This window comes from Haplochromis burtoni, unplaced genomic scaffold (assembly GCF_018398535.1).
Source record: "Haplochromis burtoni strain Fernald_Lab_line unplaced genomic scaffold, NCSU_Asbu1 Contig_558, whole genome shotgun sequence".
In the NCBI taxonomy this organism is placed as follows: domain Eukaryota; kingdom Metazoa; phylum Chordata; class Actinopteri; order Cichliformes; family Cichlidae; genus Haplochromis; species Haplochromis burtoni.
The window spans coordinates 210,502-229,105 of NW_024582919.1; the positions used below are offsets into that span (position 1 = coordinate 210,502).

The following is an 18,604-nucleotide window of genomic DNA, read 5'->3' on the forward strand; positions in this document are numbered from 1 at the left end:
GGGGGGGGGTGTTCAAGATCAAAGTCATCCAGTCTTATTTGAACTAAAGAGGAAAAGTAGCTGAAGTTTGAGGGTTTCATCAGAGAAAGCAGTCGAACAGTTTCCCCAAACATATCGTACGATAGTGAAAGAAAAAAGCATACAAACTAACATTTACAGGCATCCGTATTACAGCAGTGTTGTGCTGTGGCTTTAAGCAGGAGCAGCACGCAGAAACAACGTGTTAGAGCTGTTTTACACCCTTTTATCTGAATGATGATGATGATTTTTCATATATACATATATATATGTAAATTCTACTTCTCTTCTGGTTTGTTTTGGGGAATTCAGAAATTTCAAACTTCCTATCTGGAGGAAACAGATGTTTCACATCATGTGACTTTGGTGACTGCAGCACTTTACAGGAAAGTAAAAGATGCAGATCGGACAGGGTTATAAATAACACTCATGTCATTATTTCAGTGTGTGCGCCTCATACTAGGAGGCATATTGTTTGAGAGTTTTAATGCGACCAACAGCAGGTATGACCTCAGAAAGACACGCACGAGGACATGTGCAGCAATTTAATGTAGTGGAGAGAGCAGCCCATATAGAATAGCGGATGAGTCATCGCAGCCTCACAGGGAGGGCTCAGCTCGGGCTTTGAGCATTTTTCAGAATGAGCGGTGGAGCCGTGCAGAGCTGGATCCATCCGCATTTCTCCATTTCAGATAGACACACCTAGACTGTACATGCCTAATTGTCAGCATATGGCCAGCAGGTCTTAAAAGATGACACTGTGCATGTGTTGTGAGGTCAGGCTAACAGTGTTCTTTTTTGCCTGCCTTAATCCATTTATCCTTTGGACAGATTTTAACATTGTAGGAAGCTCCAAACACACACACACCTGGCTGTGATATGTCACACTCTGCCCCCTGCTGCAGAACTGCTGATGGATAGTGGAGGAGGAAATCTGCAATGTGACAGGAAACTGCAGAATTTGCTGTCTCCGCTGAGATTGTGACAGCAAGATTGTGATGGACGTCGGAACAAAGGGATAATTACTGGATGTGGGGAGTGTGATGTACAGTATGCAGCATAATTTATGTAATTATCTGCCTCCAACTGTCTCTGATTAATCATTTATTAATACATTTAGTGATTGAATCCATGGCTGTCTGTGTGTAAACACTGCTGTCACTGCTACACAGTTCACATATTGCACATAAATGACATTTATTTGTCCCAGAGGGGAAGTTTGATTGCAGCAGAAGTCACCTGGCATTTGTATACACCACATAAAAATAATCCCATCAACTCTGGAATCTTCTGTGCCCAGAGACCGACCGCAAAACACTGTGTTCCAACATTCAGATCATTGAGGGGCAACACAAATGCTACAGCAAGGGGGAGCAAGGACATCAGGTTAGGGGGAGTGATAATATCACCCCCACTCGAGATTGGGTACCAAGTCACAAGTACTGAAAGATAGGCTCATGGCGAAGCTGGAAGCCTGGACCCTCCGTAGCCAATTACCAAGGCTACGTGACGTACTCTCTGAAGGTCTACTAGAAGATGTGAATGCAGCATCACGGACAATCCTTACTGCGACCATCACTGAGACTAATCAGCTGATCTACACTATGGCAGCAGTGATGAATGGCTACAAGATGAACAGCCACAAGGAGGAGTACCCCCCACGGAGAAGGAGACTAGAGGCCAAGAGCAAGGCAGTACTAAGGGAACCTGCAAGCTGCCCATACCCGAGACATCGATTCCCGCATGCACACCACTAGGACCTACAGCAATGGCATTGGATGTCATTCACACTGCAGAAGTGTAGTTGGATGGTAACAAAGCGAGGAAAGATAGGCAGAAGTGAGGGGATCGAACTACCAGAAGGCAACATTGCAGACACTGAGGACAGCTACAAGTACCTGGGAATCCCACAGGCAAATGGGAACCACGAACAGGCTGCTAGGAAAGCTGCAACCACCAAATACCTGCAGAGAGTTAGGAAAGTCCTGTATACCAAGGGCTGACAGAAGAACCCGAGAAGATGTGGAGGATGAAGGTGACAGTGGTCCCCGTGGTAATCGGAGAACTCGGGGTAGTGACCCTGAGGCTGGGCGAGGGGCTTCAGCAGATTCCTGGAATAACATGTGAGATCTCTGTCCAGAAGAGCGCAGTCCTAGGAACAGCTAAGATACTGCGCAGGACCCCCAAACTCCCAGGCCTCTGGTAGAGGACCCGAGCTTGAAGAGGGCAAGAGGGGAATTATATATATCTCCTAATAGGCCTTTGGCTTTTTGCCAAGCCACCATGTAACCACTTTCTTTGATCCTGCACCATCTTATCTCATGGTACCATGTGATATTACACAGAAGTTTAGCCAATCTTCAGTTGAACTTCCATTGGTGTTACAGTCACACTGGGGGAAACAGAGCAGGGCTGCAAGCCCAGCACAGCTTTAGCTTTTCTCTCACCTTGCTGCCCTTTTTAATTACAAATGCCGTCGTCACATGTGAAAGCCACAGTTTAAACTGAGAATAGATATTTAGGGCTACTTAATAATTAAACAATCTCGTATCGTAAATGGGCTGATTCTTATACAGCGCTTTTCTACTCTACTCAAAGCACTGTATACAACATGCCTCATTCACCCAATCACACAAAGTGACGCAAAGCAAATCTTTCCTCGTGTACATCCTTTAATCTCACACTCAAATGTCTTCGGTGCATGGCTCAAACAAACAATTGGCCTCGCTATTTCAAATAGTGTTTTGTTCCATCAATATTATGATTATTATTATTATTATTATTATTAAGTGGGGTTATTACTGAAATACATGTGTGGCTCTTGCGACTCATTTATCTGTTGAGTTATCACCTACAGTAACTGTGCTTTTCTCCTGAGCTCTAAATAGCATTTCTGTTCCTCTCAGCTTACCGCTTTAGTGTTCGCGCCAGGAAACTTCAGTCTTATCAAACCTTTGTTTCTGTTTTCAGAGAAAGATAAACAGCACTCATACATCCACAATATGATGCTGCAGCATTCTGGTACCGCAACTGAAAAGCAATAACAAGAAAAAAACCCTGCAAAGCAGTTTGCAGGTCACTCCCACAATTCAGTATTATTACTGTGTTTGTAAAGGATGGCCTTTAAATATCTGTAAAAGTCTAACAGTGATGTCTGTATGTCTGTGCAATAATTTAGGTTGGACTAAATCCTGGGTGGGAGCAGTGATGTAATGAAAACTAGCAGTCTGTGCACAGAAATAAATCAAATGTATGAAACTATATGTCACTGCTGAAAGATTACAACCCCCTCTCTAATAATCAGGCGCACCGACCATCACAGTGTGCTCTAACACACTGGTCATCTAGTGCAGAAACGTGTCTGGTGATGCGTTATTAGGTGAAATCTTCTGCTAGTGCAGGTTTCTTTGCAGTAAAGTCAAGAACTGGCTGTAGCAATGCATTCTACCCAGTCTGGGCAGAAAAAGAGTGTTCGCAGTCTCTTTCACAGCACTGGGCAAACTGGAAATGAAATGCAACAACACATCACCAACTTGTGCTGAGTGAGGAGAGAAGAAAAGACTCAGTGTTTGCCACTTTAATGCTGTTGCACATTCGTTTTTTCTCATCTTCCACCTTCCATGTTTTACTCACTGCTGGTGTCTTTCTCTCTTCCAGGCTTCAAGTGCCCTGTGTGCTCCAAGTTTTTGGCCTCAGATGAGATGGATCTTCACCTTGTGTTGTGTTTAACTAAACCCAGAGTGACATACAATGGTAGGACTTCCTTTATTGCCTTTACAACATATACTAGCATTTGAAAGTATGCTGTAGCTGAATGCAAAATTCCCCTAGATAAGAAGAACAAGCAGTTATGAAGGGTCTAAGTCAGGGGTGTCCAACTCCAGGCCTCGAGGGCCGGTGTCCTGCAGGTTTTAAATCTCACCCTGGGTCAGCACTCCTGAGTCAAAAGATTAGTTCATTACCAGGCCTCTGGAGAACTTCAAGACATGTTGAGGAGGTATTTAGCCATTTAAATCAGCTGTGTTGGATCAAGGACAATCCAAAACTGCCTGCCAGAAATGGGATGGGTCTACTAAGAAGGTGTCCAACTCCAGGCCTCGAGGCCGGTGTCCTGCAGGTTTTAGATGTGTCCTTGATCCAACACAGCTGATTTAAATGGCTAAATACCTCCTCAACATGTCTTGAAGTTCTCCAGAGGCCTGGTAATGAACTAATCATTTGATTCAGGTGTGTTGACCCAGGGTGAGATTTAAAACCTGCAGGACACCGGCCCTCGAGGCCTGGAGTTGGACACCCTTGTTCTTAGTAGACCCATCCCATTTCTGGGCAGGCAGCCTTTTGGATTTCACACTGGAGTTTCAGCACACAAAACCGTCGTATCAAAACATGTATTTGCTCTGCAGTGAGTGTTTAGGCCATTTTATAGAATCTCATGGCTACCTTCAATATACAGGCAAAATAAGGGGAAATCTGAAAGTAGACAAAAGTACCTTGAACTGAGTTTAACCATGCCTGTTTGTTGTGTAGTTACAGCAGATTCTGTGTGTTAAATGACTCTCACGTCCAAGTTCCCTGTGCGTGTTTGAGCTCCTCGTTTAACGTCTGAGGCTGAGCCCAGTTTTTCAGCCTCTGCCACATTCTGTTTCTACCTAGAGCTCAGTATAATAGATGATCTATGGCCTCATGAGTATTTTAGAAGATGCAAGTAGGCACCATGATTTTACCTGCTGGTCAGTGAAGACCTGTTTTTAAAGCCTTGACCTGAGCGTTATCAGCCGTCTCGGTGTTTTGACAGCAGATATAATGACTAAGGGGTGGCTCTGACTGTGACACTGACAAAGCACGCTCAGGTAAAACATCGGCGACGTTTGCTTTGCCTTGTTGCCCATATTAGATTCTTGATGAATGTGTGTTGTTGTTATTCAGCCTGGTTCAATGTGCCCCTTTTTAACTTTGAGCACCCGCCCCTTTAAACCTCTCTGCACGGCCCTGACTGTCTGCCTCTTATAATGACCATAAGCAACAAAAGTGAACTTCGTGTTCGAAGCACAGGCCGAGGGGGCGGTGTGGCAGCAATTTTTCACACCAGCCTATTAATTAATGAAAGACCAGACAGACTTTTAATTCATTTGAAAGCCTGATGCTTAGCCTCGTCCACCCCAGCTGTGAAACTCAGAAACCAGTCTTACTTGTTATCATCTATCGTCCACCTGGGCCTTACACAGAGTTTCTGTCTGATTTCTCAGACTTTATATCTGATTTAGTTCTGAGCTCAGATAAAATAATTATTGTGGGTGATTTTAACATCCATGTAGATGCTAAAAATGACAGCCTCAACATGGCATTTAATCTGTTATTAGACTCAATTGGCTTCTCTCAAAATGTAAAAGAACCCACCCACCACTTTAATCACACTCTAGATCTTGTTTTAACATATGGCATAGAAACTGAACATTTAACAGTGTTTCCTGAAAACCCTCTCCTGTCTGATCATTTCCTGATAACATTTACATTTACAATAATTGATTACACAGCGGTGGAGAGTAGACTTTATCAAAGTAGATGTCTTTCTGAAAGGCTGTAACTAAGTTTAAGAATATAATCCACCCACTGTTATCATCTTCAATGCCCTGTACCAACACAGAGCAGAGCAGCTATCTGAACGCTACACGTGCTGATGCAGCACCTCTCTACTAGCTTCTCATCACTCGTGAATAAGATCCAGAGATTCTTAAATTTACAGTGCGTAAAATGTCACCACTAGATGTCAGTAGACTGCAGATTCAGTAAACTGAATTCTGTTTTCTTACCTCTCACAATTCAAGTGCATAAGCCTAGCTGAGGTGGCCGCTTATAAGATGTCACTTTTCCACCCCATAGATAAAAAAAACAAGAGTTCCTGCAGCCTGATGCTTGCTTTGACTTCTAATGATCATGTACATAAATGTGTATTAAACTAACTGTACCAAACCAAAATAGAGCTGTCAGACTGAAATAACTAAAAGAACCTAACTGAAGTTATGTGAGCTTAATAACGTCACTCTCTTCCTTCCAGAAGGCTTATAATTATATCTTCAAGATGATCATCAGTATAACGTTAAAAAAACTTTTATATGAATTAGCCAGTCAGCTCCCTGCTTATGTAACAGGTTCTTCCTCCTGCAGTCTGAGAAATTTAGTATAATCTTCATGTAATATTTCCCAAACTACATAGCTGTGGTTGCCTGAGGGCTGCTTCTCCTTGCATTTAGCAGAGATCTCTTCTGTATTTAAGGATATCACAGCCACAGTTAGTGTGGCTGGGGGAAATGTTTCGTTGTTTCCTCTGCTAAACATGAGTATGGGCTTGTAAAATACTCCCCACAGTGAAGTTACAGGAAGCTACGAGATGCAGTCATGTTTCCCTGCAGATTTGACAGATGTGCTCTGCTGCCACTGTCAGCAAATGGTGATCTGTTTTGATAGATTTCTTAATTTGGTTTTCTGAGCTGAGAGGATCTTATTACTGTTCCAAAATAAACATGAAAACTCACTTTATGTAACAGCATTGCCTACATTTAAATGATCATTTAATCGCTTAACCCAGAGGTTCCCAAAGTGTGGGGCCCGCCCCCTAGGGTGGGCGCAGAGCCATTGCAGGGGGGACACGGTATGAAAATTAAAACAACGCATTAGGTTGTGTAAAATGCTTGGACACTGCTAGCATCATGGACAGGTTTTTGACGGGGCTCCCACACAAACGCAAAGCAGGAGATGAAGCATCGCCAAATATGTTTCCAAACCAACTTCCTTCCAAGCCAAAGACTAGAAAATATGATGAAGCAAATCTTCCCTTTGGCTTCACCTGCACAAGAACATTTTTCTTGTAAAACAAAAGGGGGCCTAGCAAAAAAGGTTTGGGAACCACTGACTTAACCTCTAGTTCACTTCAGTTTTTTTATATAGCACCATTTGACAACCAGTGTGAATGGTGTTTGCCTCTGTGTGTTAGCCCAGCAACAGAATACAAAATGAAGAGGAACGATGGAAATATGTGGCTTGGAGGTCGGAGGTCAGCTCTTACTGTCATTATGTCAAAAAGTCCTTGGGCAAAATACCGAACCCCAATGCATCCATTAGAGATAGAAAGTTCTTAAATAAATAACAACTTAAGAACTGAATGGCTTCATGACTGCTTCATAGAAGGCACTAATGAGGCTTGTAGTGAAGCATGCAAGCTAAGAGTTGATAGGCACTATAAAAATACCAGTAAAAAGAAACCCATAGGAGTGGATCATGGGAATCCACAAAAAAGGCTCTGCCCCCCCCATGATGCAAAGCCAGTGCTGTTTAAAATGTCAATAAAAACAAAATGCAATGATTTGCATAAATGAAATGTTATACTGTAGGGCTGTTCCATATAACGATATATATCGGATGACGATATAAAAACGTCTATCGTTTCATTTTACGCTTCAGCTTTTTCACACATTGTTTGTTTCGTGGTGTCGCAAAATAAACTGTTTACGGCAACATTTGTTCATGTTTTGATGTCACTGTGGTTATTATTAATTTCTTAAAGTTCTCTCTTTCTCTTATATTTAATAAAACCACACTACAGATGGACAAGAGCCTGTTTTTATGCGTTGTCGTTAGCAACCACGACGGTAACACCATCGTGTGTCCGCATGTTTATGTTCCACATAAACCTTTCACAATAAAGCTCAAGATCCTGTTGAGACTTTTCAAAATAAACCGAATCACGTGAAAGATGCAGATTATTTACGGATGAGAAGTAAAAAAGAGCCGCCAGGTGCTAAAAAATAAACCTTAGACTCAAACGTTAGAGCAGGCTTTTCCCCGCAGCACGCCGTGTAATAAATACTCACAAAGAAAACGGCGCCGTTACAACTTATGTCTAAAAATGTATCGTTTCATGCATCGGTTAAAACACTCGACTCCAGCTACACGACGCGCAGCTGGAAACACTTCACGCAAGTCGAGCTGCCCGAGATTCACAGATTTACAGAAAATGTTACATTTTTGTGATTTATATCGTTATCGGGACGATAGATGTCTTATATCGGGATATGAGATTTTGGTCATATCGCACAGCCCTATTGTACTTACTACAGATTACAGATTACATGCCCCAAAATGTATTTTGTAACGTATTCCGTTACGTTACTCAATGAGAGTAAGTATTCTGAATACTTTGGATTACTTAATATATTATCATGCTTTTTACAACTACATGAATGTACTATTGCTGTGTGATTTATTACTATGACAGGTTACTCTCCACACCAACACCAACTAGATGTTTAAATCTTAATATAAATGAGTAACAGTAGGTGGACATTAGGTAAGGCTGCACTTTTTGCAGGATCTCGTATAGAAAACTATTCCGCGCGTATATAAAACAGGTCCGCGGCTCCGAACCGTAGTAAAGGGACCTCTGGCTGATACGTCGGGTTCGTGTCGGGCTCGTAGCTGAAAACTAGCTTTACTTTGTTGTCTGGGTCAACTTTGCTAGCGAGAGACAGAGAGAGGCGTTGAAAGGCTGCTCAACAACTTATTGTTTCGAGGAAAACACGAACACGGTACAGTCGAGTCTTAAAGCTTACTTACAGCTGGGCTCGTCAGGCTGCAGTGGTTATTATTATATTTACATGCTTCCAGCTCCCGTTTCTGCTCGATGACAGCTCGTACTTTTCCTTTTTCTCCCTCCCTCGCTCACAGACACATCACGGGTATGACAGTCCATCCTCCCTGCAGCACGGACTACACTGCCCATCAGGCTGCATGCTTTAGGCCTATGCCTGTAACACTCTGCTATTGCCTTCATATTAAATCATTTTTGTGAACACAACCCACCGCTGTCTTTCGCTACTCAGGTTAAACACGATATATGAGTCACTTAGATAACTTAAAAATGTTATTGTTTGGCTTTTTTCAGTCTTTTATTTGTTCCTGAGTAAATCGGTTTGGCTGAGATTTGACTTGATTGAGACTTCTGAGTTATTTTTGTTTCATGCAAAATCAGAAGTTAATCACGCAGACTGTTCTGTGATCTGCCGCCCTGGCTGTATGCATGTGCATCGTGGTCGTGAGCAAGTCTGTCCCAGCCCTAACGCCTAAGTGTAGTGAGAGCAGCAGGGATCGTGTCTGTTTTATAAGAGCATTCTTCTTACACACAACAAAACCTCATCTCGTACTCGTTTCACAGCATGGATGACCCACTTTCATTTCCTGATTCAGGATCCTGACAGTAGTGGCGTTTAACATGCATCAAGCGCAGTGAGCATAGTGCAGCAGCATCTCTGGTGTGTTCATGCCATGTCTTTGTTTGACAAAGGCCTGTTTCTCACTTCTTCTCTCTCTAAGTCTGAACACATTTCAGCTCATACCAACACTGCTCGGTGTTTCCCTTTCAGCTGAGTGCTTTCAGGCCAAGTTGAGTTCCTCTTTGAGTAAGCCCACTTCCTGTTCTGCTGGGACTGATTCCTCTCTGTCTTCCTGTCTCTCAGTCATGTGATGGTCCCTGTCTGAGCAGACTGCTGCAATATGGAGAACACTGTCAGCTAACGCAGGAACGCAAACAATGAACACGATCTGTCTTTGTTCCTACAGCCATGCGTCCATGCACCCGTCTTCTTCCATTGATCCAAAGTTGGGTTCAAAATGCAGCAGGGTATTCCAGATGATCACTCGCTCTCAGGAAGTGGAGATCTCGAAGCATTCCCAGGCCAGATAAGATATATAATCTCTCCACTGGGATCTTTTTCCAGTGGAAGGTGCCAGAAAAATGGTGATGAAGCTGCGAGGTGATCTACTGGGATACTGTGAGACGGGGCCTGGTTGTTGCTCACTGCTGTTTTCTGTTAGCTGGTGGCATCGCCTGGTGCGTTTAGGAGATCGCTGCATAGAGTCATAACAAGCTGCCTTTTTAGGCACTAACATGGCTCTTGCTTTCAGACATGCCCAAGCTTGTCTCGTTGCACCGACAGGGGAAAGTAAATGCATGGTGTTGCTATAGCAGTGATATTCTATTATGACATTTTTATACGATGTTAAAATGATCACAGTGTGATAGGCACGGTCTAAAGCCTGAGCAGGGAATATTTTAATGTTGTGACATTAAAATATCAAAAAGTAAAGAAAAGCAAAGCAGCTCTGCTAAGCTTGCCATGTTTCTTATTACCCTGTGTGGTTTTGTCTCAGTGATCACAGCCTGAAAATAATAAGCCGTTCAGGTCTTTCCACTCTTACCACACACTCACACACAGTCACATGACTGTGAAGATCTGTAATCAGCATGTTTATATTCCTTTCAGTTGTTTGCTTTTGGTCGCTCAAGGACAACCCTTCATTATGTCACACACACGAGCAGGTGCAGGTAACGATAGTGTAACCAGTCTGTTCTCTGATGCTGTGAGTGTGTCTTTGTGAAAGCAGCAGCACAGCAGAGACAGAGTAAAGGTGAAGGCCTCGTGTCACTGCACGCTGGGGTTTGGCCTTGAACTGCTATTTATTTTCACACACATGCACACAGACCTGTGCTCCCTAAATGTATGTGCCGCTGCTTCGAGACATGGACGCACAAGCACAGCAGCTGTTGCATGTTTATAAGATGACAGGTGCGGCTTGGCTGAAGCCGGCGATGCTCCGTTGACCTCGGTCCTGGTTTCTAACCTGCTGTGAGACAGACTGATGACGCTGTCAGAGAAAGTGCTCGTAGGCATGGGCCATATGATATTATTCACATCATATACTTCTATCATCATGTGCTGTTTCATGGCATAAACACGTCACCCCATTAAGCAGTGGATTGCGCTCACGTGGGTCATGCAGCACAAAGTTATTTAAGTTGCGAAGGTGAAGGCAAATATGTCTGGAAGCGTTACAGACGAAGATTTAAACCCCAAAAGAGCAGCTACTTCCCTGTTTGGGAAATGATTTTGGATATCAAAGCAGGTACAGAACAGAACACTATACCTCAGTCTGACTGTGCACTATATTAACAGCAGGTGGGAGCTGTGCGCCTCAAACCGTGAGACCAGCTACTTTCCCGAGGATCACACATTTTAGATTCGGTAGTGGATTTTATTTTGTAGGAACCGGTGGTTCGGGCCTCTGACTAGGATGCCTCCAGGTCCCACAGGGAGGATGCCCCGGGGCAGACCCAGGGCACGCTGGAGAGATGGCCTGGGAACACCGTGGTGTTCCCCCGGACAAGCTGGAGGAGGTGGCTGGAGAGAGGGAGGCCTGAGCTTCTCTGCTTAGGCTGCTGCCCCCGTGACCCGGTGCGGATAAGCAGAAGAAGATGGATGGATTTTATTTTGTAATACTATTTATGTTTTATGCTGACTTTTTCAATTCAAAGAACAGAGGGAGAATTTTTATTTTCATACTTGAATACACTGCTGAATAAACTATTCCACTAAAAGTTACATGTGTCATATATAGTTTTTAAGTTTTTGTCAAATATTTCAAGGCAGCCTGTTGTGTTTATGCTGTCGAATTAATAACACCCAAATTTATTGTGAGAATCCTCTGAAATATCGTGATGTTATGTTTGGCACATATCCCTGTCGCTAGCTGCTCGTTCTAAACTCCCGACAGACAGAAGCTGCAGCTCAGAGGTGCAGTGAAAGCTGCTCTGTTGACGGCGGATGGATCTGCGTATTTGATTTGGCACAGATTTTACTCTGCGTGCCCTTCCTCACACAGCTCTCTTGTTTATCTGGGTTTGTGTTTCCTCACAGTCTCAAACTGGGGATCTTGTGCACGTTAGAGGGGAAACTATCCTCGGAGGCTAAAGTGTTTTTCGTGTATTGTTTTAGCTGTTTTGCCCTAATGCTTTTTAATGCATTTTAACCCTGTGGAGACCCACTCTCTCTAGGAGCCGCTCTTGAGTGGCACTAAAGGAACTGCGCTGTGTTCTGTGTCTGCGACGGCTCATGTTTTAGCTCTAGAGATTTCCCCTTGGTAATAGCACGGTGGCTGCCTCCAACCTTTAGATACAGTCTGTGGTTCATCCTAGTGTGCAAACCAATATTAAGACAATAGACAGTTCTGCAGTTAAAGACGTTAATGCTGGAGGAGGAAGAGCTGGGAGGAAAGTTTTGACTTCTTTGCAAAGGGTATGTCTGCAGTTAGGGCTGGGCCATATCATACCGTTCACGGTAACACCGGTATAATGTTGGGCAACGATAAGAAAATGAAATATGGCGATAGAATATGGGTAAAACGCGCATGCGCAGTGCCTTTGTTTTCATACGCACATGGTGGAAAAAGCATGGCAGCGAATGAGAAGAGCGAGAGCGGATCGTTGAGTGAAACAGATGAACCGAATGGTTTGTAAAAATGCTGCAGCTTCACTGGTGTGGAACTGGTTTAGCTTTCGTCCGTCAGACACACAACAAAGCACTATTTTTGGTAGCGCATGCTAGCGGGCCGTCGTTATTACCGTGTTGTTTGGAAAATACGGCGCACTTAAAATCAATCCTTTGATTTTTCTGAAAGTCGACAGAGCCCCTTATAATCCCGTGTGCCTTATGTATGAACTCTGGTTGTGTTTACTGACCTCGAAACGATTTTATGTGCACGGCGCTCGAAAATCTGTCAAATGTTTCAGTACGACTTTGCTGAGCTACGAAGCCGCACCGCTTGGTGGATTGTCGGAGCATTACGGCTATCGTAGGCGGAGTGATACGTACTGTGCTTCAACAGTATAGGGCTTCGGAGTTGACGTCACGCCGCAATGCATTGTGGGAGCGCGGCGGCATTTTCGGGGTCTACGAATCAAAACAAACACACTGTGTTGGAACGACGATTACAAGATGCTTAAAAGCTGCTCAAACGAGAATGGACTGTATAGAGACCGATTGCGTCCAGAGGCGAAGCGGCGGTACTTGCAGAAAATAGCTGCAGTGGAAATGTGGACCCGTATGAAATACGGCCGTGGAGTAGAAACCCTGAAGACCAACCGCTATTGACGTAGCCTGACATATTTCATACCTTGTCTGTGGAGTCAGCGCGTACAAGTGGTCATTCAAACAAAGGTAAGTCAGCTCGAGTACTGCGTGTAAAATGTGTTTGATTTCCCTGCAAACATTCACATTAGTGCAGCATAAATTCATTCATGAGGGGAAATTACAGTGAGAACATGTGGAGGCTGTTAGAGGGATAACATAGTGAGTTCAGTGCATTGATGAGACATTGTCCTGAAGCATTTAGTTATTCTTTATGGTTAAAGAAATTGCAATGTTTTATTCATATTTATTATAAATAATCCTAATTACACATCTTGCTTCCATATTTGTATCTTGTGTCACTAAAAATACATTTTATTTTAGTTTTATATATTGATCAATGACCTGCAGAATCTCCTTATCATATTAAGTGATTCATAATTGTCACTTTATGCTTTCTCCATCTCTACAGTGATGACATCCTTGCATTACATACTTTAGGTTCATTTTCTGCAGGCAGGTTTCTGACAGAACAGACAGATTTAGACTATAACCTGCAGCGTTCTATAGATGGACACATAAAGAAATGAAAAATGAATTCTGTGCTAACTTTCTAAACACTTTTTACATTTATGATAAAGTAGATAAAACACATTTGTGTCAGCCTTGGCTCATAGTTCTTGTCTTTAAATGAACTTTGTGTGTGTTTCAGGTGCTGCACTCTAAGACTGAATGAACCAGCATTGCAGCCATGGGTCACTGTGAGCATCACAGGGAAGGTTGAAGCCGCCCGCTGCAGCTGCATGGCCGGAGTCGCAGAGACCTGCAGCCATGTCGCTGCTCTTCTGTCTAAAGTAGATGGAACAGTGTTGATCCGTGGCACAAGGACTGTTACACATGAACCTGCATACTGGGTTTGCTGGGTAATGTGACCAAGATACAGCCAGAGGTTGGCCATAAGATAGACTTCTCCTCTTCAGCTGCCCAATACAAAGGAGAGACAAAGGTCTATCCTGCCATTTAAGCAAAGACTCTACAGCACTAGCCAAAAAGTCGATGCAAACTCTAACACATCTTGTCTAGTGACAGGGAACCAAAGAGCCTTCAAAAACAGAAAAACTCCACCACACTGCTTACTGTGGAGGAGTTCGTCCACTGCTTATAATGCTTATGTTTTTTAGGCGTCTAGATGTATGCCTGAGTGCAGCTGCCGTGAAATATCATACGTATATTCTGCGACGTTTCTCAACCGTGTTAAATGACTATGAAGAAAAAAATAGGGCCTTTGTCTGACTGAGTCCCGCTTTCAAAAGTTGAATAAAGAAACTAAATATAATTTTGCCTTTTTTTTTTTATTTAAAACCACTTTATAGAACATCACATCAGTTACAGTGTAGATCCATGTCATTTACAGTTTACAAATGACAAAATGTTTACACCTAAATCATGAGTGTTTACATGATATCACCCACTACTAACATTACTTTATTTACTGTATCTTTTGAAAAAATAACAGCACAAGACTTAAGAATATTTAACAGGAGCAGGTTTCATTCTTCTCCTGGTTTTATTATCACACTGTTCACCAAACGCAGCAAACCTTCACCATCTTATCCAGGAGGGTCACCTCTTCACCCTCACATGGAAGAAGTAATCTGATTGGCATGGTGGTATGTTTGAAGCAGGTCCCTTGTGTAGCGCTGGAACCAGTCATCGATGTTTCATCCATTTCATGGCTGGTTTGCTGCAATAATGCCAAATAATTAGCAACTCTATAAATAGAAGGTAGTTCTGCAAAATCACTCAGTAGGATGTTTGTTCTAATTTGCTATGAGCTCAGAGCGCATCGAAAATGAAACTAATAGGCTATAAAGAGTGATATGAACATATTTAGAACTTACCGGAATGAAAATGTCTGGAGCACCAACAGATATTTGGAGATGGAAGAGAGCTGCACGTCAGCTCGTCTCACAGCTGCTCTCCAGGCTGGACGCCTTCGTTTGGTAACATCGATACACGAGCTGCCTCATGTCGCTTCCAGGTTGGGAAAGCATAAAAAGACAATCCAACCTTATTCCCGTGCCGGTCGTAAGATCGAACATTGCAGCCGAGCACACAGCAAGTACGAACCATGGCTATGCTTTCGCTCCTAGCTTAGACCCCCAAAATGGGAATCGGGCCAAAATCCTTTCCACGCCCACCCCCGTGACATCACGCTCCAAGCCCTATTGTGTGTGTGTATAACCTCTTTTTAAGTTGTGTGGATATTATACATGGTTATGCTGAGGATGTGTCGGCCAGTTTCCACTGGAAATGCCTTTTGGTTAAACTGTCAGACAGGAGTTTGCACTGTTACGTTTTTATATAACTTTAATGTAAAAAACAGCTGCTTGTTTCAGTGAAAATACACTGATGGTTTTTTGCACTAATAAGGTTGTGGAGTTGTAAAGTATTTTGTGTCAATTATATCGTCAGTTATATCGTCATCACAAATTTTCAAATGTATATCGTGATAAATATTTTTGGTCATATCGCCCTGCTCTATCAGCAGTAAATGGAATATGACATGAAGGGCAGCTGTTTTGGGGTCGTGTGCATCACAGTCCCAGGGACATGGTAACAACAGATTACTGGTTTTGATTCGACACGGTGTGCAGATTTTGCCCCTCACCTGTAAAGGCCTGGTGGGGTATTAATGTGAGCTCATTGGGTGGAAACCATCTTTGTGAACATCATAACTTAGGAACAAGGTGACGTGGGACTTTCACATTGAAACCATGGTCGCATCTACTAAACGAGTTCAAATATCAGTTCTCTGAAAATGCAGGATGTCCGACAACTCAAAAAGACATCATCTCATCCTCTAGGATTTTCAAATTGATTCAATAAGGTCATCTGCCAGGAGTCTGAGAGGGAGAACTGACAGCTACCAGCATTTTGATTTTAGTTTCTCATGCTCGCCCACACTCTTTTGCGTGCGTATGCAGAATTGACAAACATACATGTGGATGCACAGACAGACAGCGGCCTCACTGATGGGGCAGGACAGAGGCCCTCTGCAGCTGAAGCAAACATCATCTGCATGAGTATTACAAACCTCTCACTGACTGGCTGCCCCGCCCCGACTGTCAGTGTGTTAAAGATGCTTTTGCCCTCAGCTGAGCTGGATGCCATGTGCTGCTGCCCATAATAACAGGCTTTTGCAGGCCTATGTGGGTTAATCCACTGTTACATAAGGCCAATCCTAATGACTGCGTGTTTTGCTGCAGGTGATGGGTTTAATGGTGCACATGCTGAGTTCCACTCTAGAGCCGGACCCATGCTATTCATAGCATGAACACACACACAGTAACCTCGCACACTGTAAGGAGCGCTGAGCAGAGGTGGAGGCTATCCGGCAGCCTCCTACCCACAGTACAAAACTGAGTGTGGAAACACTGATAGATAAAGATTTAAATGCTTCTGACAAAGTCGTGCTGCATTCAGGGAAATCTAGAAATTTCAGCTGCTTGAACAGTATGACTTTAGCTCTCTACACATCACGATCATCCAGAACAGCCTGCAACACACATCCTAATCACGTTGCCTCTGATTGCCACCAAAAACCCTTCTCATGTGTTTGCGTTCCCGTATTTCTTGTGTCAAGATCCTAAAAGTTTTAAAGGAATACATGGAGTGATCTCATGGACGATGCGTTTGTACGTTATATAAATCAGGCAACGCTTCAGTTCAAACAGGTCATGAAGTCGAGCTCCACGCAGTCCCGGCAGATCAGCTGATCCCAGAGCCTGCCCATATCAGCTGATCCCCTCCTGCGTAAACCTCACACAGGTTGGGCTTTTTAAGCCGTTTTAGCCTAACAGGAGTTGTTGCATATCTGCAAGCCACTTTGCAGCCCAGCTCCACCTCTTTCAATGCTGTCAGTAATAATATCATTACCGCTGATGCCTGCTGTGTTCTGTGCTGAGATCTTCTTACAGGGAGGACCAAGGACAGAGCTGCGTTTCCCAAAACACAACGGTCCTGACTGAGATATAAGAATAGCACCGTGCACACCTAGTAAACAGAAACACTGAAATGTGTCCCCACTGTCGGTATCTCTGAACAATTTTGTCAGGATGACCTTTATGTAAATATAATTGTTGAACTGTCAAAACCAGTATGGACATGTGTGGGTGCGCTGTAATACTAACTTACAGTACAACAGAAACCTGCACGCCGTCTCTGCTTTTACACTCACGCAACCACTAATTAAGAAAGATCACATGGTCACTTTGGTTTAAACACACTAGATTTTACTGCAGCTCTGTTTTGCCAACAGAGGCTGTGTGTTGTGTTATGAGTCACCCTATAATCCCAATCGTGTGTGTGTGTGTGTGTGTGTGTGTGTGTGTGTGTGTGTGTGTGTGTGTGTTCCAGAGGATGTCCTGCCTCGGGATGCAGGAGAATGTGCCATCTGCCTGGAGGAGCTGCAACAGGGAGACACCATCGCTCGCCTGCCCTGCCTCTGCATCTACCATAAAGGGTTAGAACCTCGTTTGTTTTCCTTTTCATCTAATAGTACAGTAGCAGTATAGTGGTCCCAGCTGAGTATAGTGGTCCCAGCTGAGGCGTGGCCTTAGCGACACAGTTCGGAGGTCTTTTTAAGGACATACAAGCTTGCTTCAGCCACTTCACTGTCTGCATTTCCATCACAGTGACGACTTGTGAAGATTAGGCAAAGAAATGCTGGGATGTTCTTATTGATCTTACCGATTCCAGTCTCACGCTCATATCTGGCTGCACTGAACAAACCCTCTTTAGTTCCCTCCCTAAAAGTGTTCCTGTGCTGAGATCAGTCAGAGAGGCGGTAAAACAGAAGAGCGAGCACTCCTAACTTTGGAAGATACCCACTTGATTTGACTGCTGAAGCCTAAGCCAGCTTCAGAGGAGGGATGTGTTTTGCATAGTGGTGTGTGGCTCTTGTCACTCATCATGAAATGAGAGCAGCACGCAAACACGGCTATAACAAAAAGAGGAAGCAGCAGTGTCAGTTTAAACTGATGCAAAAATGAGGTTCAGGGTTAAAAAGAACAGTCGTGCTGACAGCGAGGGACGAGCACTTGAGTCATGCACACTGTGGCGCTGTCACGTTATTGCACAGAGGGCCTAGATTGGGCTTAAAGTGGATTTATTGATATTACCTTCAGTATTTACTGAACTGGCCTGTCAGCTGGTATCAGCTCACTGTTTTAAAATCAACCCCAGACTTTATCATGTCTTGGCTGCAGTTTTATAGCCACGTGGTAATTTTAGTCCTTCTTTAATAACTGAACATGAATCTGGCCTTTTCTGGCTGCTGCCCTTTCAGAGATGCTACAAACTTAAAGTGTAGACCAGCAGACACAGACATCCGTTGATATGACGGCACCCACACCACTGAACATTACTTCACCTTTGAGCTTTCAGTAGTTTCAGGCAAAGACTGTATTTAAAAGATGGACAAGTCTGACCTATGAATGCTAAAATGCTTTAAAGGCCAGCGATGGGTGACTCCTTCTCCGAGTTTGACCTCAGCAAACACTGCCCAGGTGACTTTATGGTCTCGGCTGGTAGTTTGAGGTCAGATTGTAGAAAACATGAGGTTCATT

The 18,604-nt window shown here is 43.6% G+C and overlaps 1 protein-coding gene across 2 annotated transcripts in view; it reads left to right on the forward strand.

The window, feature by feature from the left end:
* The window catches only part of znrf2b (zinc and ring finger 2b), a 50,364-nt gene that overhangs the window by 27,370 nt on the left and 4,390 nt on the right, over positions 1–18,604 (forward strand). For both annotated transcript variants that reach the window (XR_317416.3, XM_005948134.3), the window contains exons 2-3: positions 3,676–3,771; positions 17,394–17,499. Coding sequence is in view for 1 of the 2 variants with exons in the window: in XM_005948134.3 (XP_005948196.1) it covers positions 3,676–3,771; positions 17,394–17,499 (202 nt within the window). In the remaining variant the exon portion in view is untranslated. The remainder of the gene's footprint in view (positions 1–3,675; positions 3,772–17,393; positions 17,500–18,604) is intronic.